General features: G+C 34.4%; 1 protein-coding gene across 9 annotated transcripts; it reads right to left on the reverse strand.

Moving 5' to 3' along the window:
• Window positions 1-16850: 16850 nt before the first annotated feature.
• LOC100781669 (uncharacterized) lies at window positions 16851-24529 on the reverse strand. 9 transcript variants are annotated; one of them, XM_006588884.4, is made up of 7 exons: window positions 24375-24471; window positions 22609-22692; window positions 21563-21614; window positions 21284-21435; window positions 20655-20696; window positions 18355-18427; window positions 16896-17298 (listed from the first exon to the last, which is right to left on the reverse strand). In XM_006588884.4, exons 3-7 carry the CDS (start codon window positions 21600-21602, stop codon window positions 17111-17113), a joined length of 495 nt encoding a protein of 164 aa, XP_006588947.1. In that variant the 5' UTR covers window positions 21603-21614; window positions 22609-22692; window positions 24375-24471; the 3' UTR covers window positions 16896-17110.
• Between the last annotated feature and the right edge of the window lie 1066 nt (window positions 24530-25595).

Raw genomic sequence — 25595 nt, forward strand, 5'->3', positions numbered from 1 at the left:
TTCAATCAACGAAATTATTTTTTTTAAAGAAATGTGATTCTTTATATATATATATATATATATATATATATATATATATATACACCAGAGATCAACGGAAAATGATCAAACGGACAGATAGGAAGTAAAATGCAGTATGAATATGAACAATCTAATGAAATAAGTTTGAAACAAGTATCAAGGGCACACCGGAGTCTGACTTACAAATCCCAGGTTTTCATAAACAAAGAAACCGAAGCGGCGGCAGAGCCGCACAGGATCGGTAAAGGGAGAAGAGAGATATGTAAATGAAACTTTGAGTTTATTCAAATTGAAAGAAAATCTTACAAAGATTTTTTCCCTATGCAGAGCTTCTCACTCTAAAAACTGATAATAGGGCTATCTGAAAGGGTGCCTCACAAAGAGAACGAGGACTCCTTTAAATACACCAAAGTTTGTTACTGTTTCTACAGTATCGGTAATGTTTACCGGAACAATTACAATTTATTTTCTTGACCAGGTACATTAGTTACAATAATGCTTGATTACTACAACTAATTAATCGTCATCTAGTGATATACCAAAACAATCGTCCTCATTCTGGTAGAATGGATCATCATTATTTTCTGATGATTCGGCCTCCTTTTTTGGGGGTTCTTCATCTTCTTCTTGTTGAAGTAGATGGAGAACTTCCTTGAGATTCTGGGCAAGACTTTCTTTGAACTTTGAGCTTGCCAAGAATGCTGCGAGTTGAGACTTCTGATTCAGAAACAAGGATGTCTCTGGATCAGCAGGTTTGAGGAACTCAGGGTTTCTCTGAAACCAGTTCTTGACTTGATCTGGAGTAGCCTTTGAGGTATCAAATTGTGACCACCATTTTACAAAGGCATGTCTTTGTAACGGCGGATACTGCTTGTTGTTTTCGGTTTTTCCATACCTGTATTGCCATAAAGAGATCCATGACAAAGCGAAGCTGGAAAAGAACTTCAAATCGGCTAGAATTCTTGATTCCTTGTTGTTGAATAGTTTTTTGAACTGTTGAAATCCCTATTGGACTTCTTCTGCAAATATTTGTGGTATTGATCCGAAGTAATTCCACCATTGGAGGAACCAATTTGGAAAATTGTAGACAGTGTTATTTTAGAAGTAAATCAACCACGAATGCTTGAATTTACTATTTTGGTGCCGGAACACATTGGTCCAGGCGTCAATGTAATCCCAATAATTGTATCCTGCAGGGTCAAAAGGTGCAGAAAACTTCTTGGGTTGGTTTAAATTGGAGCCATAATGTCGTGGATGCATTACCTTTAGGATTTGGATTGTGGAGTGGGTGTTTAGGTTTGGGTCCTTAGGGTCCTTGAAATGTTTGATAGATACGGAGTTTGTATCTATTAGAATGAATTAGTAAAATTTTCTGGTTTTGTTGAGGGCTGATGGCCTATAGTGAAATCCTGGGGGGAATACTTTGGCGGTTGCTTTAAAAGGATTCTTATCCCAGTATTCTGGCTCCATCTGTAAAACATTAAAGAATTTGTTTTTTGAGATATAACTGTTGGCGGGTTGTGATGTTGAGTCTTGTTAAGTCAACGGTTGGCTTGTTTCTGGTTACAGATTGTTTTGGTCTGTTTGGTTTTTTGAATTTGTTTTTGAAGATCTATTTCAGAATCATCGTCTGATTCTGAGGCCATTTCTGTCCAGGTTTTCTTGGCTAATTTTGGTAACTTGGTGAGGCCTATGTCTTCTAGGGCCAGGAGAGTTTGGATTGACCAGGCATAGTCAGCCACGGTCTGCTTTTTTGTTGTTGGTTTGGGGGATTCCTAAGTGGATGACTCAAGTTTGATAGTAACTATTTGGGTCAATGAACCTTCAAATTTTCCTTTCTGGGTTGATGACCCAGTCTGGGTAGGTGACCCAGAAGATGATGCGGTTGTTTTCTTAGTTACTGGCTCTGGTAGAGCCAATAAAACATCTTTCCTGTTACTACTGGTTCTTCCTCCTCTCCCGGAGGAGCCGGACACCTTAGGAGGCATCGAGAATTTTCTATAAAAATTCATGGGTGAGGTAGTCAAGTAGAGAATTTGAGGTGCCCTTTATATATTCTATGTCAAAATCAAAGACACTTAAAATTGTTTGCCATCTTGCAAAAATTTGTTTTGAGGCAAGGTTTTTAACATCTTTTTGTAAAATGTCTGGCTGATTTACAGTCAACTCTGATTAAAAAAAAATTATTTAACAAATCTGATTGAAATTTGGAAATGCACAAAACAATTGCTAAAACTTCTTTTTTAACCGTTGAATACTTTAATTATGCAGGATTCCAATGTTTTGAAGTATATGCAATGACATGCTCTTGACCATATATTCTTTGTTTGAGGATGCCACCATAACCTATGTCTTATGCATCAGTGTCGACAATTTAGAATGCCTGTGGAATAGGAAGATACAAACACTTTATGGATTGGACTTTGACTTTGATTTCTTTAACTGTTTGAGTATGGAGGTCAGACTAAGGAGGCAGATTCTTTTTCAGTCTATCATGTAATGGCTTGACAATATTGTTTAAATAGGGGACAAATTCCCCTACATAATTTAGACAACCTAGAAATCGTTGTAACTGGGTTTTGTCTAAGATTTGGTTAGGAAATTTGCTGGCAAACTCTATTAACCTTTCTATTGGAATGATTGTACTTTGATATATATTGTGACCAAGGAATCGGATACGAGTTTGGAAAAGATTGATTTTTGTTTTGGAGACTGCCAAACCATTTTGTTTAATGATATGGATGAAAGTCTGGAGATGTTTGAAGTGTTGATCAATGTTTTGGGAAAAGATTAAAACATCATCAATGTAGACAATGATGAATTTTGAATAGGGATTAAAAATATCATTCATAATCTTTTGAAATTCTGAAGGGGCATTCTTCAATCCGAATGGCATTATGTTCCATTCATATTGCCCGAAAGGTACAGTAAACATTGTTTTGTACCTATCTGATTCTTGGATTTGGATTTGCCAGAATCCAGATTTCATATCAAATTTTGAAAATACTTTTGCAGAATTTAATCTGTTAAGTAAGTCTTTTTTGTTTGGAATAGGATACCTAATCCATTGTAATACTTGGTTTAGTGGTTTGTAATTTATGACTAAACGGGGTGTTCCCCGCTCAATCTCGGATTGTTTGTTGACATGAAAAGCCGCACAAGACCATGGGCTTTTGCTTTTCTGGATTAGACCTTTATCAAGCAAATCCTTGATTTCCTTTTGGCAATATTGAAGGAGTTCTTCGTTCATTTGGATTGGTCTGGCTTTTGTGGGAATTTTTTTTCCCTAAAGTCTTTCTCGTAAGGGAGATCAACGATATGTTTCTTTCTGTCCCAAAATGCATGTGGCAAATCAGAACAAACAGTTGACTCGATATGACTTAATAAAGATTGGATTTTTTTCTTTTACTTGGGGTTTTTCCAGTTGTACCTGAATATTATTAAAAGATACTTCTTCTTTTAAGAAGTTAATTTGATTAATCTTATTTTCTATAAGATTTATGTTTTTGGAGATTGGTTTAGTAGAAAAATTAAATATAATTTTTCTTCCTAAATAATTTGTGGTTATTCCTTCATTAGATATTTGGATGGGAAACAAGGCTCTAATGAGGGGGTTCCTAGGATTACTTCGTTCTTAAGGTTTTTTACCAGAAGAAAGTTTGTGTTAATCCTAAGACTTTGGTTTTCAATGATTGCATTTGATAGCTTAAAATTAATTTTTAATTTTGAGTCGTTTGCTGTGCTTAATTTTTCTGAGGTTTTTTCAAAGAATTTTGTAGGAATTAATCCTTCAAAAATGCAGTTTGAATCAGCCCCTGTGTCAAATAAGGCCATTGTTTCTAAAACGAAATCATTAATAATTATTTTTATGTTTATGTAAAACTTTTGGATTTTAATCTTTTTGATTAATCCTATAAACATTTCATCTTCTAAATTTTCTGGTTGGTTGTTTTCATTGTTGTTGGCGCTTTCAGAATCACTTTCTTCCTCAAGCTGAGAAAGAATGATCTGATGAATTTCTTGTTGTTGACGAAGTTCTTTTACCTCTCTTTTTAGATTGTTTATCTCTGTTTGGAGATCCCGGATTGTCGTTGGTTTGGTTGAAGAGTTTTCTAATCTTTTGAGTATGTTACTTACATCAAATTTATTGTTTGTGATGAAGTCCTTTTGTCTAGGTTTTACCTCTAATGTTTTCTTAAGTTTTTCCAGAAAAACCTTCTTTTCCTGGGGATCAGGGATGGAATTGATTGCTTCAAACAAGAGATCTTGTTCTCTCGTTAGAGTATTGATTTGCCCATCATCATCATCTGTCGATGATAATTGGTCATCCTGTTGGATTAAGTTTAGGTCTTCGTCGGAAAGCACGGAGGATGAAGTTTCTGTTTCTTCCTCCGAGGTTTCTATGAGCAAATTGTTTATTTGCTCTTCAATTGCGGGTTCTAGGTTAAGATTTCTTAACTTCTTTTTTAGTCTACAATATTTACTAATGTGGCCTTGTTTTCCACAATTGTAGCACGTTATTTTTTATTTTATTTTTTGTTTAGGATTTTCCATTTCTTTACTGGTTGAGGGTTTTTGTGAGTATCTTTTTTTTGAAAATCTTCTTTTATTGACTGGTTTATGCTCATGGATTTCTCTCCTAGAGGACTGTTTTTTCTTTTGTTTTGGACAGGCCGGTAGGCCAAATTGTTCACAGAAGGATCCTAAATCCTTCTTTGTTTGAGCCTTTTCTTTGGCTAATTGCCTCTGAATTTTGTCATCCTGAAAAATTTTTAAGGCTACCTTTTGGACATAAGAAATTAATTGACCATAGCTTAAATTTTCATATGGAATGTCTCCATTGGCAGATTGACAATGGATTTTATCTCTAACCTTGTCTCCTAACGATCTGGGAAGACCGGCTAGAAATTTTTCCTTCCAAAAAGGTTGTTGACTATCTTCTCTGGTGTAAACCCTAGTTAGGAAAGTATCTCTGTACCACCTAAAATCTGCTAAGGTTCTACACCTAAGATTTGATAATAATTCTGCAGACTTATCCTTCCATAAGGATGGGTCTCCAATAAAATGTTGGGCTATTGTAAAAATTAATGTGTTGACAGCGACAGGAATCTCTTTATCATCGTCATTAGTAATGAATTTTCCATTGAGATTCGTCTTGACTGCGCTGTAAATTTTTTATTTCTCTTCATTAGTGAGATAATTATCCCACCATCCTTTCAGTTGTCCAGAAAATTCTGCCACTAAGATATCTATAATGGTTTCTTCTGAACATTCATGGGAGGTTTGGTAAGCCGTAGCTACCATTGTCACATGTTGGAGTGTATTCATGATGTTATACTCTGTTTGTGCATCTATGTTCCATTCATAGATGTTGTTTGCACTAAAACTCTTAAAATTGTTTTCACCTCTTTCCTCTAATAGAAGGTCAGGGGCAGTCGGACGTTGATAATATAATTTGGAGGATGTTTTCCAGTGTTTGGAATTAATTGGGTTTATATTCTTTTCTGACACTGATCCTATCTCAGTTGTGTTATCTGAGCTTTGGTCACTATCTTCATTAATAACATTAATTAATCTGGAGATACTTCTTGTTACCATTTTGGAAGTATTCTCCGAAGTTTGGGGAGTATCTGGAATGACCTTAAGTAAACTACCAATTTTGTTTAGTAATTCACTATGATTGTCACCTACGCCTTCAATTAAGGATTTAGTTTTTCTAAGTTCCCTAATTTTTTGTTTAGCCTTCTCACTAACTTTGAAAGGTTTGAATAATGGTTTTTCAATGGGAATGCTTGGCGAAGCTTCCTCGACCGATTTTTGTTTAGGAACTACCTTAGTCTTAATGGTTTCTACTAAAACTTTAAATATTTATTGGTGTAATTTGCCTGTTCCATTAGGCTCTTAATATCTTCAGAGGTTACTTCCTCATTGATATCTTTTGTTTTAAATGGAATTGCCATGACAGGTTTATTGTTACTATCTTTGATATTTGGTAGTTGATATTTAGTTGCGGGAGGTAATTCCGATTGGATTAACTCACAATCTTTTATTTGCCAATTTGTTAGGACATTTGCCGATGGATCACCTATGATGTCTTGCTTCCATAGGTAATCTATATCCTTTTTTATGGTATAAGCATGGAACCAATCAAAGAAAAGGACATTAATTTTGACTCTTTCGACAAATTCATAGAACTTGTCTTGGATTTGTTTTATGTTTGTACCCTTGTAATGCTGGAAAAACCATATCCGTTGAGGCTCATTCGCCGGAGAATAAAAATCTTTCCTAAGGGTTTCCTTATCAATGCTAAAATTGTCAGATAACATCATAAGGTTCCATAGAAGAGTATGTTGGGGATTGGATCGACTTTTGGTCGTCCTCTTGGTCTTGGTTGTAAGTTGTTTTAGGTATGCTAGAAGTAGTATCTAATCCTTGGAGGTTTACCGTAGGGAACTGGTTATGTGACTCAGATCTGGTTAGTCCTACTGGGATTGAACGGGTTCTAACCAAAAAAGACCTTCTGGCTGACTCATATTCAGACCTAGAGGCTTCTATTCTTGATGAGAAAGAGTTTCTTCTGTTGAAGGTTATTTCTACTTTACCAGAGTTATCTTGTTTAATTTGTTCTATGGTTGGAGCGGGTCTGAAGGTTATTTCTACTTTACCAGAGTTATCTTTTTTAATTTGTTCTGTGGCTTCTATATATAGATTTATTCCAAAGTAATGTTTATCTTATGCTTTGGCTATCTTTCTGGGTTCATACAAAGGAGTTTGTTCAAATATACATGTTACTGCTTTCTTACAGGAAGAGGAAACATAGATGAACAGAGCGGGAAAGGATGAGCGGAGTTGAGCAAGAGAGACAGAGAGAAGCACTCAATTTTTTAATTTTGTTTCTTTCAAATTTGTTTTTAATTTAAGTTTTACTTACAATTATTAAATAATAAAAAATACAATAAAAGCCACCTAAGCAATTGTCCACAGGCAGTCTTATATTATTGAGTTGTTCATGGATCTTTTCCCTTCTTTCACTAAAAAAAAAGAGAAAAAAAAATAAAAGTGTGAAATTTTTAATTTTTTAGAAAACAAAAAAAGCGTATATAAGTTGTTGGATCGATAACAAGTGATGATGACTCGATAGTATGTGTGTGTATATACACACACCATTGCACAACCACCACCATATTACTGTCCTGCCACCATCATTGTTGTCCTGATCGTCGCTACTGTCATTGTTGTCACTATCATCATTGTCCACCATCTTGGTGATGACAATGACAGTAGTTATGGCAGCAAGGTGGTGATGACGGTGGTGGTAACAGCAGTGATGGTAGACATGGTAACCGAACAGGACAGGTTTAGTCTCCGTAGCCCTCGCCCTTAACTCCCTGACCCCAATCTCCTGTTAGGTTTGGACAATCACTCGTCTCATCCACCTTGGACTTTGATGTACAATAATAAGTATAAATTATTAATATTATAATGAATTTTGACAAATGGACATGATCATTATGTTAAAGGAATTTACAAAATTCAGTATTGCCCACATTGTAGAAACAATGCTTTGTTCTTTTAATTAGCATCCAACATGTTATATTCTATGAGCATCCACTCTTGTGTAAATCAGTATAACACACTCTTAGGGGAAACTCGCGCGTCCAGTCTCAAAGACTGAGTATGACAAAAAAGTGATGTGCACATATTTTGTTTCATTCAAATTCTATTTGTGTCTCTTGATTTTGAATTGCTAAAGTTTGAATTTAAGAAAAAGACAATATATAAGAGTATAGAAGATTTTAACGGAATATTCCTTTAAAGGTCCTTTTTGCTACGAACAAAAAGCACATGATGCTATTTGTACTATGGATCATTCCTTTCCATTCAAAGCATGACATGTCACCTTATTCTTCATTGTGAGACAACGATCCTTTCAAGGAATAGACATTGATTCCGTAACGGATCCTTCACTAAATTCTATAAAAGGTTGTTTCCATAAAGGAAGCAACATACGAAAACTAGAGTAAGAGCACAAGAAAATATGTGAAACAAAACTCTGCTAAAATCACTAGATGACTAATACACAATTTTCATTAGCTTATTGTTTACGAAACAAAATTATTTTATATTTGTACTTAATTTTTTATTCACTCATTGAGTGTTAAGAATACTTGTATTCATTCAAACATTTGTTTGTGAAAGTCAAGAGTGACTTAGAGTTAAACAATACTTGGGTTCTTAGATTCAGGGGGAGTCTAAGAAGGTACCAAAAGTAGTGTTAGGAATACTTGTAAAGTCAGGAGTGACATATTAGAATACTTATTTTGTAATCAAGTTTTGATTAGTGAAACCATTTACTAGTAAGTAAAAGAGAACTAGACGTAACTTAGGTTGAGTGAATCAATATAAACCAAGTGTTTCCACTTCTCTCCATAACGATTTATTAAGCATTCTAATGACACTTTCTATCATCTTTTAACACTAAGTGTTTATTTGAAAAACTGTTTCAAGAACTATATTTTATCTGTCACTAGACGACCATCTTGATCTTCATTATATATTTGTTTTATCCTCAACGGATGAGTTGTGTTTAATACTTACTATCTATATTATCTTTTATATTTCAAAAAGTTTATATCTTTGATATATACGCTATTCGACCGTCCTTTTAGTGTGTTTCTTGTTGTTTCATCCCTGTTGGGGTCCAAAAATTAGACCCATCCTCGCCCCTGCTTGGGGATCAGGTTTCCCCATCCCCGCCCATGATCCTATCTTTTTCTTTTATTCATAAAAAATGAAAAAATAAGAAATTTTTTTTATTGGACTAAATCTATTATAGCATGTTAAATTAAAATTTCAAGCAAAAATTGTTTGATCTCAGTTATTTTTGGATAGCTTAAAGAAATAGTGATCATAACAGCTTGTTTACCCAAGTTGAAATTCCAAGTACTTAGCAACAAATTAAGTAAAAATAACTTTCTCCCTTTTATTTTTTAAGTTCAACATGAAATTACGTAAAAATTATACACAATGCTAAGGAAAGCAATAATGCCATACATAAAAAAGCATTAATCCATTAAAATTATAAGGTTATAATAGTAATTTAAAGTATTTATATATCAAATAGAAGTTGGATGGGAGCGAGTCCCAGCATACCTGATCCCATCTTTGAACCCAACTTTCTCAATCAGAAAAAAACCAACCTCGATTGACTCAATTTTTTTCCGTCAAAATCAGGCATGTTCGGGTCAGTCCCCATGGGGATGGGTCAATCCCCTTAGGGATGGGTACACTTGCCATGCCTAAGGGATGATGACGACAGTCATACTGACAAAGGCGGTGACAATCTTGGTAATGATGATGGGTTAACTATAACTAAGATATTTTAGGACGTGATTTGTTTGATGAATCTTTTAAAAATTTAATGGTTATATTATATTTTAATTTTTAAATATTTTAGTCTTAACTGTCTATTATTTTTAATCATAGCCTAATAGTTGTTATTAATTGTTGTCATGTAAGAAAGTGTTCTCAAAGAAGTCGTATTCTATATATATGTTTGAGGTTCGAATAACTAATCAGCTAATAAAAAATTTTCGTGACAATATATTCTTAATATATTAATATTTTTATTTTGAATTTGTCATTACCTTGAGAATATTTCTTTTTAACATGTTAGTCGTTGAGATGATGTCATATTAACTGAAGACAAATAATTAAAACAAAAATTTTAAGCCTAAAAAGTTCTAAGAAAAACTACCTTATTTGTAATTGTCAATGTATATACAGCAGGTATCTACCCTTTTCATCAGGCCAAAGTTCCGGTTTAAGACCCCATTCTTGTAAGTCTTTTCGGGCCTTTATGGACAATGCTATTATTCTTCAGGAGCTGGTTCACTCCTTTAACCATGCTTCCTGGAAGAAATGTCATATGATGTTAAAGCTTGACCTTCACAAAGCCTATGATCGAATGGAATGGAGTTTTGTGATTGACACTCTTAATCAACTGAAGATTCCCTCTTGGATGATTGATATTCTCTCTAATTGTATGAGCACTTCTTTAGCTATCAATTGGAATTCTTTTGCTCCTACATGGGGATTGAGGCAAGGGGACCCTTCACCCCCTTACCTCTTTGTCTTGCACATGGAGAGGCTAGCATATCTCATTTAAAAGTCAGTCAATGAGGGTAATTGGAAACCCTTCTGGTTTGGGAATAGTACAGGAGTCACAGTGTTGCATTTATTCTTCATCGATGACATAATTCGTGGTTGAGGCTTCTCTACAACAAGCTTAGGTTATCAAAACTATTATGGATGCTTTTGTAGTGGCTCGGGACAAAAAATAAATGTTCATAAATCTGTTTTATTCTTTTCTAAGAATGTGAAACTAGAGGAGGCCATTTCTCTCAATCAAAGCTTAGACATTCTTGTTTCTACCTCTATAGACAGTTACTTGGGCTTTCTGATGTTCAGTCAAAGGAAGTCAGCACATCATTATCAATGTATTATAGATAAAGTCAGGAAAAAGTTGTCTTGGAAATCTCGCACTCTCTATGGCAGGAAAAATTACTTTGGCCCAATATTCCCTTATTAGAATACCAGGGTACGTGATGCAAACTTTTCTATTACCAACCTCAGTGCATAAGGAGATTGAAAGACTTTGCAGGAATTTCATTTAGGGAAGCTCCCATGATAGTAGGAAAGTGCATCTTATCTCGTGGGACACATCTGCAAGCCGAAGGAGCACGACGAACTTGGTTTTCAAAATATGAAGGAGTTGAATCAAGGCTACATCTTAAAGCTTGGATGGAATCTCATAAATGACGCTGATGCTATTTGGGTGTGCATTCTTCGTAACAAGTATGGGTGTGGCTCTCATACTCTTCCTAGTATGAACCACAGGAATGTTACATCTCATACTTGGAAAGCTATCACTAGCTTAAGGCACCACATTGATTCTGAATTGAGATGGGTGGTCAATAATCGTCAACAAGGCAGGTTTTTGGACGAATTGTTGGATTCCAGGTATCCAACTCTTGCAAATCTGATCACAGATTCTATTTTCAAGCATAGTGAAATTTTTCGTTAGCTTCTTATGTGAGAGACACAAGGTGGAGATGGGAGGTCTTGAACACGATCCTACCACTTATGACAGAGATCATTTGGGTCGGGGTATTAAATATTTTCATGCTAATATAGGAACTTCAAATGCAATATCTTCTAAACTTTGGGGTCTGAGGGTATTTGCTTAGCCCGAATTTTTACAATTCAGAGAAAGTGAAAGAGAAAGATAGAGAAAAGAGGAATTGAGAAACATATTGTTATTCAACCTAATTGAAAACAGTTAAAGGTAGAGTTTATATAGATGGCGGTGAGAACTATCAACTATCCTAACTGACAACTAACTATATTTAACAAACTAACAACACCTAACTATAGTATGTAAAAATACTTGAGGTATAATATACACCTATACCCCCCGGAAGCTCATGAGGGGTTGGAAGCATGTCTTTCAACCACTCTGAGCTTGGATCTGTAAAAAAGAAAAGTAGCAGGAGATAAAAGCCTTGGTCAAAATATCTGTCAATTGATCAAGAGTAGGCATATCCACCACATTGATGATATGCTTGGTGAGGACTTTTTCTCTAACCAAGAATAGATCTAACTTTATGTGCTTAGTTCTGGAGTGAAGAACAGGAATATGAGCCAAGGAGATAGTACTGATATTATCACAAAGAATGACATGAGTTGTGTAAGGAACTTGAAGTTAAAAAAAAGGGATTGAATCCAACTGACCTCAGCTTCCATGAGAGCCATGCTCCTATAGTCTGCCTCTTACTAGAACAAGCAACCACTAACTGTTTCTTGGACCACTAAGAGATCAAATTAGGTCCAAGAAAAATAGCAGCTCCAGATGTAGACCTCTTATAATCAGGATCAGATGCCCAATCTGCATAGCAATAAGCATGAAGAGGAAAGGGTTGCTGCAGGGAAGTAGCTTGGAAATGAAACCCTAAAGCAAGTGTACCCTTGAGGTACCTCAGAATTCTCTTCACAGTCAACCGATGTTGGTAAGAAGGCTTAGTCATAAACTGATAAACTTTATTGGCAGAAAAACTAATCTCTGGTCAAGTGATGTTAGCATACTGCAAGGCACCAACAATAGATCTATAAAGAGTTGATCAGAAAAATCCTCAGAAGCAAACTTTGTGACTTTACATCCTCTAACCATAAGAGAAGATATAGGATTAGACTCATCCATGTAGGTCTTGGTCAAGAGATCACAAATATACTTGGACTGAGTTAGAATAAGAGAACCATCTTACTACCTCTGAACTTCTATTCCTAAGAAATAGTCCAATTCACCAAGATCGTTTAGAGAGACGACAAAATTCATTTGAGAAACCAGAGAATGAATTAACTTGTTGTTATTACCAATGATGATAATATCATCCACATACTAAAATGTATACAACTAAGGCAGAATCAGAAAACATAAAAAGGGATGGATCACACTTGCTAGAAGAGAATCCAAAACTGAGAAGAGTAGCTTTTTCAGCTTGTTAAACTAGGCCCTGGGAGCTTGCTTCAGGCCATAAATTGCCTTGTGAATTCTGCAAACTTGTTGCTTGTTGGAAGACACAAAACTAGGGGGTTGAGTTATGTAGGACTTCCTCAAGAATACCATTGAGGAAGGCGTTATTAACATTCAGCTACTGAAGAGGCCAATTGTGTGAGACAGTAAGAGAGAGAATAAGTTTGACTGTGACAGGTTTGATTACAGGGGAAAAGGTATCCTTATAATCAAACCCCAATTGCTGATGGAAGCTTTTGATAACAAGCCTTGCTTTGTACTTATTAACAGACCCATCTGGATTTTCCTTGACCCTTAAAACCCATTTGCACTCAATTATTGTTTTGGAAGCAGGAAGATCAACCAAGTTCCAAGTGTCATTTCTCATGAGTGCATCATACTCAGATTGCATAGCATAGACCCAAGAGGGATCAGTTAATGCAACTTTGGTTGACTTAGTAGGATTAATTTTGGGCTTAATAATACCATATTTGGCTTTGAGTACACATAGGATGTGTATTATCAAGTCTAATAATAGGCTGTGAGGTTGTTTGTGTGGGAATAAAGGAAGGATTTTGTTGGTAAGGCTGTATTGGTAACAAGTAAAGGCTGGGTATGGGAAATATGTGGTGAAGGAGGTTGTTGGTCATTGGAAGAAAAGGAATTCTCAGTGGCAAAGATGATGATGTATTGGAACAAATACTGCAGAAGGTAAAGCAATGAGGGTAAATGCAGTTGCAGTATCAGGGACTTCAGAGGTTAACAAAGTTGGTTCAAGAAAAATAGAAGGATAGGGAAAAACTTTAATTAAAGGTAACATCTTTAGAGATGTATAACCTGCCATCAACAACACGGACTTGTAACTTTTGTGTGGAGGAGAATAGCCCAAGAATACATATTCTTGAGATTTGAACTGTAACTTATGTTTTTCATAAGGCCTCAGCAAAGGGAAGAAGGAGTAGTCAAACACTTTAAAAAAGAAATAATCAACTTGTTTATTGAACAATTTTTGATATGGAATCTCATTGCCCATAGCAAATGAGGGCATTCTATTTATAAGATGCACACTAGAGACAACAACATGATACCATTAATGAAGAGGCTGTTTTGCTTGAGACAAAAGAGTGAGACATTACTTTACAACATGTTTGTGTTTGCATTCCACTACCCCATTTTGGTGATGGGTGTGAGGACATATAAGTTTGTGCTGAATACCATGATCAATAAAGAACTTAGTGAAAGGTCTGAACTCCCTTCCCTGTCTGTACAACATTAATTAGAGGAGCTAAACTAATTTGAAACCATGGTTTTAAATAGTTTAAAGACCTCTAAAGCATTAAATTTGTTCTTGAGTGAGTACAACCAAGTGAACCTGATGTTAGCATCAACAAAGGAAATATAGTATGTAAAACCAAACAGTGATACACAATGAGTAAGGCTCCACAAATAAGTGTCAACAAGGTCAAAAGGTTTATCATAGAGGGTAAAGGAAGAAGAAGTAGGAAGTCGATGTGACTTTCCAAGACAATAGCGATTGCAAAAATCTGTTGAGTCTATTAATATTTGGAATATTATAAAGTCTAAGTACAATTTTCATAGTGCAGCACTAGGGTGACCAAGCCTAAAGTGCCAAACGGAAAAGAAATTGGAATTACAAGTAGTTGTATTTACAACACGACAACTGCAACAACTTTATTAGACGAAAAGGCTAAAAATCATATTTACTTGTGAGAATATTAACAAGAGGACTTTGTACAAGACTGGTGACAGACTCTAAACAATTTGTAGGAAACTTGTACTTTGGCACAAACGAAAGGAGTTGAGGGAACTGATAGAGACCATTACTCCCCATAAGCCCTTTTAGATGAACATGTTTAGAATCATGTGATTTAACAAGACAAAAAGATGAGTGAAACTCAAAGAAGACATTATTGTCTTTACAAAACTAACTGACACTAGATTACTAAGGACAAGAGAATTTAGGATTAAGAGAAGAAGAAAAGGTGAAAACACCTGAAGAATTAATGTTGAGACCTTGACCATATCCAATAATGATTTGATCAGGGCCCTTGAAAGGTGTCACTTGCTGTATATTCTATGACATTTGTCACATGGTGAAAAGCACCAGAATCAGGGTACCAACTCTGCCCTTGAGTTGGCGTGTGAGAGGAACTAGCCAGATAAACTTGAGGATGTTTAGAAGCTGGTTGAGTGATCTGAGGTGGTTGAATGTACACATAATAAGGTTATACAATAGCTTGGGAATAAGCAGGTTGAGCATATATACATATTGCATAGGCTAAGCATATTGAACTTGCAAGGGGTAGGTTACATAATAGCAGGAGCAAGATAGGCTGGTGGTGGAAGGTTAGGAATGCAATTTTCCTCCAATCTATGATAACAATACCAAGCTCCATGTCCAAACTTATAGCAAATTTGACATTGCACACTAGCAAAATGACCACCACCACGGTCTCCACCACCACAATTAGGATTCTGACCGCCATGATTATTCTGGTTAGAACCCCGTCCATTGAAAAGATGATTTCCAACATAATCATTGGGTGAGTTATCATCTGACACGACCTGAGTTGTCAGATTGACTTAACCTTGAGAATTAGGGTTCACAGGTTGCACAAAATCAGAAACAACAACACCTTCATGAGACAAATTTCAAGAATTGGGAAAGAATAATGGAGCCTAAGTTGTGTTAGGTTGATAGAACCTAAAGCAAGTTTGCAAGAACAATCAATACGCACCTCTCGTGCAAGAACCCAAGTTTCAACCTCAACAATAGAAAAGGATCAAATTTGTTGGTGATGAGTGAAATCAACAATTCATATTCATTAGGGAGTCTATCAAGAATCAGATTAAGATGCTCAGAATTGGATGCTGTTTTTCACCAATGGAAGTGAGCGCATTGACTAGAGTTTGCACATGGATAAGATAATTAGAGCGATTATCAAGAGAGATTCTGAAGCTCGTCACAAACTTGACAAATCTTTGTGAGAGATTGAAAAAATGACTGGATGTGATCCCATAACTGCGACAATCAATAACCAACAATGCGAGGAAGAATTTCACTAGAAATAGTGGATTACAATCATGCAAGAAGAAATTGATCATGTCCGTAGCAAACACGATACTCTCTAGTGACTTTATCTAAATTGTGATCTTTAATTGAAGCATATTTAGAAGGAATTTGAGGATTAACAAAGTAGCCTTCAAGATAATGATTGTGACTAAAAGGTTGCACCTATTGAATCCAAAGAAGACAATTCTTCACATGCAACTTTTGAGAAATTGATTGCATGGATGTTTTGGAATAGCTAGCCAATGACGATGGTAGCGGTGGGAAAGGAGTCAATGTGAAAGCCATGAAAAAACTTGGTTTCAACCTAAGCTCTATATACCGTTTTACAATTTAGAGAGAGAGAGAGAAAGAAACATATTACTATGCAACCTAACTAAAAATAGTTAAAGGAAGAGTTTATATAGTTGACAGTGAGAATTGTCAACTATCTTATCGGACAACTAACTACAGTTAACAAACGAAGAACACCTAATTGTAGTAAGCAAAAATACTTTTCGAGAGCTGGAGGTGCAATATACTTTTCTAGGTACAATATACACTTATGCAAATCAACCTTTCTAAAGTCATCTTTGAAATGGACTCTGCTGTTGCAATTAATATGGTCATCAATAGACAAACTCGATCCCATTATGTGCTACATTTGTTGAGGGATATTATTATTAGAGAGCTGGAGGTGCAGGATTGGAATTCAGATAGTTCATACTTTTCGAGAGGCCAGTAGATATATATGATTTTCTAGCCAATAACGATCATCATCACGCTTCTCTGTTTCATATTCTTGAGTCTTGTCCCCTTTATCTCCCTTCTTTAGTTTCTAATGATGCCAAAGGGTTGACCTTCCTGTGGTTGGTCAAAGTGTAGCTCTTTTTTTCCTCGGTAATAAAAAAAAGTGTAAAAGAAATATATATTAATATATTTTTTTTAATTATAATCTTTATAATTAAAAAATATTATTTATAAAATTAACCAAAGAAATCAAGTGACAGTACTGATTTATTGCCTAGTAATTGTATAAAATATTATGGGTTTAATTCCTAAAAAAAAAATACTATTTTTCACTATGTCAACAACCTAAATAAGCACCTATGACATTGACTTTGGACAGTAAATCGACGGAATAACCAAAATTACTTATTCTGAAAAAATAAGAGAACCGCGGGGAACTAATTACAATTTAGCCTATTTATGCCTATCTTTATAACACCTCCATGAAAAAAAAATCATCAACAAATTCTTTAGTAATTAATTTCTCTAAGCATTTTATGTGTTCCAAGTTACCTGTATAATAAAGTTTTTTTTTAAAAAAAAGAATTCATAAAGCTAACTCTGTAAAGTATTTGCATAGACGGTAGACTTCTACTCATCGTTGCTAAATCAGGATTTGTAAAGTAATTTCACTCCCACCATAGATAACCTGTTCAAGATCATCTGTTGTGCTTGCGTTGCCATTGTTTCTCAATGTCCTTGAGAACATCTAGCACACCAAGAATGCCCAAAAGAATGAGTCCACCTGAAAAGTTACCTCCACCCCCTCCGTTGCCACCATGACCATCGCCATCGTAAGGTGGCAAACCAGGTCCATTGTTGTCAAGTTTAGGAGACTTCACTTTGTCTGTCATTTCAGATTAAGTATTAGCATTCTATGTCTGTATAGAAACATTGAACATACAAATCTTCAGAACATGGTTAAAGGATAACAGATAATTAAGGCCAAAGTTTACTGACATCTATGTATATACTTTTAGGATAGAAAATAAATACTTTACTAGATAAGGGGAAAATACGAGAGAAGATAACCTCCAAAATAAAATATCAGAAGAAAAACAGAGAAGGGAACACAACAACTGCCCCTAAACTCTCCTAGGAAACCCCTCCACAAAAGGGAAAAAACAAATAAACATAAAACATCTCTTCCTTTTGCTTTCCGCAAAGAAGACAGCTTTGAAGCTTCAAAAGAAGAACCTTCTTTAAGCCTTCTAAATCCTTTAGACCTTCATAATTTACTGTTGTGCCAATCTTTCATTTTTGTTGCTCTTCACACTATAGGTACTTGGCAAGAGATTGGGCATGTAACTCATTCCTGTAACCCAAGTGGGAGAAGTGTCGGAAGGGTGTTGGTCTTATGGCTTTGGTGGGAACCCTCTGGAGCAGCAGCCATTAAGGGAGTGCCCGGGAGTAATAAGGTGGTTTGGTGGCTGGGAGAAGGACATAAGGGTTGAAGTGATAAGGATGCCATGGGTTCAAATCCACCCATTAACATAACTTACTAATTGCTAACATTTGCCGAAAGAGAGCTCCTTTACCTTCTCACCCACTGGTTTAACAAATTTATACCCAGAGTCAAGAAGATATGAAGATTTGGCCTCACTTCTGTTTTATGAAAATAATGAAAAGGATTCAAGAAAACCATTAACTATGAATTATATAGGGCATCTATCTGAAAGAAGCAAGAATTCGAAAATATAAGCTGTTACTGTATGTTCTTAGTTGTCACCTTCACTCTTAAAACCCCTTAATAGTTCCAACATTGATTTAGTTATGTCAAATGACACAGAAAGATGTGCATGGAAAAAAAAAAGAAAAAAGTCATACATATAATCAAATGAAGGAGAACACAATGATTAGCATATCCAATGGTAGAGGCTAAAACACATTGAGAGGTTATTACCAGTAGTCATTGACCGAGAATTGCGTGTTACAGTTTGGGTTGCACTTGCAGTTGCAGCAGCACATTTAAAATTCTGTAGAGTTCACAATACAAACAATCAGAATATATTAGATCGTTAAACAATTAAGCCCAGCATTTCTGCCTTGCCAATGGTTCACCTAGAGCAACAAGACTCGAGCAAGTCTCAAGAATGGGACTGAAACTAGGGACAAAAATAAAAACATTAAGAGCATGTTTAGATAAACTTCTCCACAAATATTTATAGACGAAAATAAGGAAAATTAAAATAAGCTAATTTTAGCTTATGAAAAATCTTATTTCATTTTTCATTCTATTTTCTTTTCTTATAAGTGCTTGTAGAGAATTTATCCATATAGACCCTAAATCTACTTCCATCACACAAAATCTCAGAAATGCAGATTGTGTTTTGATGATGAATTTTAAGATTGCAAGGAATTTCAAAATGCTTGAAATATAAATTGATTTGACTTAAATTTCCTTTATTTTCTAAATATTTTTTTTTTTGGAAATATCAATTGAAATTTCTTAAATTTCAAATTCTAAGTTTGGACACCACAATTCACTGTATGCAAAATTTTGTTTTTAAATATATATTTAAAAAATTGAAATTTCAATATTAAACTTAATAAAGATAACCATTAGCCAATTTTAAAATAATTAATAATTCAAAAATAATTTAAATATTAAATAACATTTAATCATTTAAAAATAATTTTAAATATTTGATGATTCATAAAAATATTGATAAGTTTTACATCAATATTGATAGAGAGAAGAGAAACAGCAGAAAGTAATACAGAAGGAAGAGAAAGAAAGAACAGAGAGAGAGAATGAATATTAAATTTTCACTTTTTTAAATAGAATTTGAAATTCTATAATTTTATGTATTTAAAAATACTTCCACAAAATACTATAATTTTTAATATTTATAAAATACATTATGATGACCAATCAATTACCTTCAAAACAATTGGAGCATCCCAAAACCAGTAAGAACTAGTCAAACCAGTCTATAATAGGTGTAGAAAATCAGTTTGAACAAGCATTTTTTAGTTTTTCAATTTTTTTTCAATTTAATATAAAATATTTTTAAGATAAATAAAAACAAATTCAAAGATTTCACCCAAGTATAAATTGTTTTGTCAATTACTCTCAATTTTTATCTTATAAAGCATATACTTTAATCATTTATATCAATTTAAAATTTTTTAGATCTTGATTTCTCATGATTTTACACTTAAAATATTAAATATAATATAATTATTACTGGTTCAACCACAAATAGACCAATTCAATCAAAACATTGATAAATGCAAAACACTAATTGGCCAACTCTCTACTTGAAAACCTAATAGCCCCTCAAGCCACATGCATAGAAGGGGAAGACTGAAATCACTTGTTTTTGTGTTGCCCATTCTCAAACAGGATTTGGTATGCTGTGATATCTTGGTTGGGTGTTGGTTGGGTGTGGATTTCGTGATGCTAGAAGACATTTCCCAGCTATTTACTCAGTTGGGTGCACTCACTAGAGGGACCAAGTTGAAAGCTATAAGACACATCTTTTGGCATTCTACTTGTTGGAATATTTGGGGGCTGATAAATTCAATTATATTCAGACAGGGACAGCAGGAAGAAAGAGACATCCTTTCACATATTAAAGCTTGTTCTCGGAAGTGGTTATTATACAAGAAGGGAGTTAAAGCAGCTTTTTCTTTTCCTCATGGTGCACAAACCCTTTGGGTTGCTTGTCATAGAATAGTTATTTTGACTTAATAGGGGTCCTTTTTTGTGGATACCCCTAGGCTTGAAAGGTTGAATTGTTTTTTGTCTAGTTCATCTGTACACCTTGTACAGGAGCTATTATGCTCCCTTAGATTATCAAATATATTATATACTTTGCCTTTCAAAAAAAAAACTTAGCACACTTTGCTTGTCCATTAGAAAACTGGCACACCCCTAAGTAAATTTCTCCTTTAAATATCAACATTCTCACTCTTAATTGACAATTTTTTTGCTTTGGTGTTACTTTTGTATTGGGGTATAGGGATGGAGACATAGAGAAGGGGACAGGTGATTTGATTCTAGAAGTGAAAGCGGGAAGGATAGTGGACAGACTGAAGAGTGTTAGACTCAATGGGGACTTGCACCTGCATGTGAGAAGAAAGAAGGATGGGTAATAAACCGGAGTTTTGCATGTTCTTTTACAAGAGATTTTGCCTTGCTTTTAATTCAACTCATGTGATTTTATTGGCAAAATTTATGTAATTCTGTGTTTTTACCTCTTTCCGCAGAATTTTCACATCTTCCAATCCAATTCCTGGCTGAATCAAACTTAACAGAATTAAAAGCAAGGCAAAAAAATCACATGAATTGAATTAAAAGCAAGGCAAAAAATCTTGTACAAGAATATGCAAACACCAGTTTATCAATGGGAAAGGTGTAATAAGGGGATTTCAACTAATGAAGAAAATAAGGAAGTGGGGGGTTTGATCAGAAGAGAGAAGCATAAAAGAGCAGACAACTAGCAGCATTTGAATGGAAAAGATCCTGGCATGAAGGGATATAGAGAGCATGACATCCATAGCGATTCAAAATTTTGGCAATTTGCCTTGGTTGGGTACAGCTCATTGCATTTTCTGGGTATCTTTCTTGTTTTCTCAACTATTTTCCAACTGCTGCCCTGTATTCTAAAGAGGGGAGCTGAACTCTCCTGAACTTCTATTGTAGGATAGCAAATATTTATTGATTAACAGTGGTCTATCAGAACCTTAGAAACTTTTCAATAACAGCTAATTCTGCATTGCAATAATACAAAGTTTGGATCCGCTTTACAGCTATGCTAAGATATAGCATCAATAGAACAAACAACACACAACAAATGCCAAATAAAAGAATAATAATAACTTACCAAAGCAGCAGCATGTCTGACATGGGATGATGGATTTTGCAATGTAGCAATCTTAAGTTCTCCTTTTCTGATGTTATATGGTAAGGGTTTCATCCCAACAATGTTTGGTCTAGTAAGCTTAACATGAGCATGAGGAAAATTTCCAATACCAACTGCATGCAGAAAAGAACAATAAATAACTTATTCCATGATTTAAGCAACTTCCAACTTCCGAGACACTAAAGTCACAGCATTATGTTTACTAGAACTGAGCACTGCAAGATGTATAAAACATTGTACCTGGTAAATATAGAGGTGAAGTGCCAACACAACTTGCCATTGACGTTCACTTCTTGATTATGACCATGCAATAAAAGCTAGCTGTTAGCATGATGAGGCAGATAACTAAATATAATTTTCAAACAGAAGATATATGATGAACAAAGAGGTAGTTATTAAACAGAGACATGGGAATAAGCGCGGGGAGTTGTACTTTAATTCATTTTACATGATTGTACATTTAAGCCATGTTTGAACTTTGAACTAATTCCTAGCCAATGTTGTTAATGGCGGATGGCCAAAAATCCGCCATAAAAATATGACGGATGGCATAGCGGCAAATGGCGGAAGTCATGGCAGACAAAATATATATATATATATATATATATATATATATATATATATATATATATATATATATTAACAAAACAATAGATAAAAAATAAATATAAATAAAAAATTAAAAAAACAATGGATTGCATTCAAATAAACTAAAAAAGTTTCATGAGTTCACACAATAACCAACACCAAATAAACTCATTCAAGAGTTCAAAAAAACAAAAGGATAAAAGCATAATGCAAAGTAAAGGTTGAGCTCTAATCATCTTCCTCCAATCCCAACATAATCCTCTTTGTTGTAATTAGTAGAAGAGGACTAAACAGAAAAAAAAAAAGTGGAACCAAAAATTAAAAAAAAGTGTCAAACAAAAAAAAAAAACTGAACCCAAAAAATAAACAGAAACAGGTGCAAAGAAAAACTGAACAAAAAAAAAACAGAACCAGGTGCCACTGCAGAAAAAAAAGAGTTTCTTCCGCCATAACCGCCATTCCGCCACCACCGTTAAGCCTATGGTGGCTGCCATTTGAAACCCGCAACACCACCGCTATTTGGTGGCGTTTTTTCAAAAATCTGCCACGGCGCCACCATAACCGCCATTTGACAACACTGTTCCTAGCAAGAATTCAGTTTAATTCTTTTTTGAGTTTTAAATGAATTCTAGTGTTTGACATCATTTGAGAAGTTGCACATAACAAGCTGTAAGTAAATAAAGATAGTAAAGAATTACTTAGTAGTTTGCTAAAGAAGGAAGGTGAACGCTTCTCTGTACCGTGAATGCTACAAATTTTCAGTTACAGAAAAGCATTGCTGCCTAGGAATTTAAATATATCTGTTAGTTTATGATGAAATATTCCAAGGACTGGGAAGCTAACTTTTAATAAGAAACATTGCATGAAAAAACCGTATCCTGAGCATAAGAACATAGAGGCCAAGGACTGGTTGAGCAAGACAGATCAAAATCAACAAACAGGACATTCGCAGAACATCGGACTTTATTAACCAGCTATTTTGTGTTTGTAGCCTAAAGCAACATTATAGCAACATGATACAACGTTAAGAGGGCAACATTCTAAACTTGAGTTAAATATGGCTAAGTAACGTTAAACAATTTAAAAAGATCCCTACTTTGACATTGAATAAGCTTTCCATAAGTACAACTGTGGACAGTAACAGAGGACAACCACAATTCAGAGAGGATAACAAAAAGCTCTGTTCATGTGTAAGCGAGATAGACACTGCAGGCCATAGCAAGAGATATTGGGATGTCCCACATTTATTAGTAAAGTTAATTGTAATACAAGGGCAGGATATAATCCTAGGGCTAAATGAATTCCCAACTCTCAAATCCTACGATTTTCACAGAACTCATTCTCCAGTTTCTAACTTGAATTAAAGACTAATCCAAAATAAACTACAAATTGAGGATTAAATTCAATCAAATTCTCAAATTTCAGGTGTTCCAAACATTCCCTTGGGTGTGCTTGGGAGTTAAGTTTTGATGGGAAGGGAAGAGACGAAAAGATTTTTAGAATGAAAGAAACAAAGTGATAAATTAACATTAATATCCTACTCTTTTGTTTATGTTTACAAACACTACATAACTCTCTAAATTTAAATTTAAAAAATTTGTCCTCCCCTCCCTTCCCCCCCAAAACCTCACCCCCAAACATTCTCTAAGGAAAGGGGTATGAACTATGAAAGCATTATTAACCTCGATGAGCTTTTTCTTTATTGACATTGCAGTGGGCATGTGGTCACTGTGGTGCAATAAACTACAACTTAAAATTATGTGTAAAGCGTATAAAATTGAGCTTGCAGCTTGGTCACAATCGTGCACCGTGGTTGTGATCATTGAAAAAATAAAAAATAAACACTATTGATGCAAACCAGAACAGAAGCAATTCATTGGCCACCAAAACAAGAATATTGAGAGCACACTTGCACTTGTTGTGAGAAATTGACACAGAACAACTCAAACTTGCACTTGTTGGGAAAAATTGACACGGAACAACTCAAAATTCATACACTACTCGAACAACAAAAAATTAAGCAGCAACCAAAGAGTCCCTCAAAGAAGTCCAACAAAATCAAATCACCAAAAATACGAGTGTAATAAAGAAATTCTACACCTCATAATCAATCACCAAAACAATAAAAACACATAAGAAATGGCACAAGCAAACACACAAATGGAAAAAAAAAAAAAAAAGCAATCTTTTCTGTTCAAGAATAATATCCAAGGTTTAAAATTAAATAAAACGCATAAAATGTTTTATCTTTTCCCCCAAACTATTCTTCTTCTTGCGAATTTTTTAGTCTCTCGTGATGAAAACCTCATATTGATGAAACGAATGAATTGACACAGAAAATTGAATGAAAAAAGAAAAATCGATGATAGCAAAGAAAACAAAGACTCGGAAAAAAAAAAGTGCGCAATTGAAACCTGCGTAGAAAACGTATGTTGTCATCGCAAGGGAGAGAAGAGGGCGTTACCGTAGAATGTATGAGAGACGGGGGTGTTGGTGGCCAAAGTTATGCAGCGTTGCCTTGGATTGGGGAGTTCTAAACTTGAGAATGGCGGTGATTCGCAAACCGGGTTGGGGTATTCGGTACTCTTTATTTATTGTTTCTTTTTTTAATTAAAGGGTATTGGATACTTCTAGAAGAAAAATTGTCTAAATATAAAACAAAATGAGGCAATATAGGTCAATGCTAACATCATAATTACTAAGGGGAATATATTTTAAATAAAAATTAAGAAAAGGTTTAGAAATTAAAAAAAAGTTAGGAAAAAAATTAATTAACTAAAAAGTATTGGGATAGTTGTTAAAAAATAAATAAATTGATGGAGGGTAAAACTGTTTAAAAAATGTATACACCAAATGAAATAAGTCTCATTATTAATAGTTATAGATTCTATTTAGTTATTAAAACATTTTTTAATCATGTTTTGTAACTATAATTTATATAAGGCGGAAATGCAATTTTGGTCTCCTAGTTTTCTAAATTCATGATTTTGATCTTCTTGATATTTAATAATAATTTTTTATTCTCTAGTTTTTATAAATTTACGATTTTGGTCTACCTGATAGATTATTAACTAATAATTGTGATTATTAGAGATATTAAATTAAATAAAATTATTAATAATTAAAAACTTTTATAAAAGACTATTAACCTAATGTGGTGTTATTGTCGGTGAAGTCGCACAACAGTGGAGGTAGAAAAAGTGTTTGTGGAGAAGAAGAGGAGCACAATGTTGTGAAAAATCAGAAATAATAGTTTTTTATTCAATTTTTCAATAATTAATGATTTTGATTAATTTATAATTAACTTAATAACTCAATTAATTAGAATTATTTGTTAATAATCTACTAGGAAGACCAAAATACCAATTTATAAGACTAGGGGGACCAAAATTATGATTTAGCCTTTACATATTTATAATCATAGTTATTAAACTCGGCTCAGACCAACCAAGTTGACTCGTTGGTTCGGGAATCGGGCACCTAATCGGTTTGAGTCACATGTTGGATTGATTTCACATATAACTTGGTGTGACCCAATTTGACTCAGTGCAACCCGGCCTTAAATCGATAACTCGTTTGACTAAGTGGTTCATGCATTTTTTTACAGTTGAACAACATCACTCATGTTAGAAAAATAAATTGATACCTTACACTTGTGTTGTTTAAAAAATTGCTTATATTTTTT

Source organism: Glycine max, chromosome 10 (genome assembly GCF_000004515.6).
Source record: "Glycine max cultivar Williams 82 chromosome 10, Glycine_max_v4.0, whole genome shotgun sequence".
In the NCBI taxonomy this organism is placed as follows: Eukaryota; Viridiplantae; Streptophyta; class Magnoliopsida; order Fabales; family Fabaceae; genus Glycine; species Glycine max.

Excerpts from the sequence above, each read along its gene's own strand:
- LOC100781669 (XM_003535832.5), bottom strand. The coding sequence starts at position 21,602 with ATGGCAAGTTGTGTTGGCACTTCACCTCTATATTTACCAG. Across the intron at positions 21,436-21,562 it reads TTCACCTCTATATTTACCAG|TTGGTATTGGAAATTTTCCT; the intron begins GTACAATGTTTT and ends TTCTGCATGCAG. Across the intron at positions 20,697-21,283 it reads TCAGACATGCTGCTGCTTTG|CCAGGAATTGGATTGGAAGA; the intron begins GTAAGTTATTAT and ends AGTTTGATTCAG.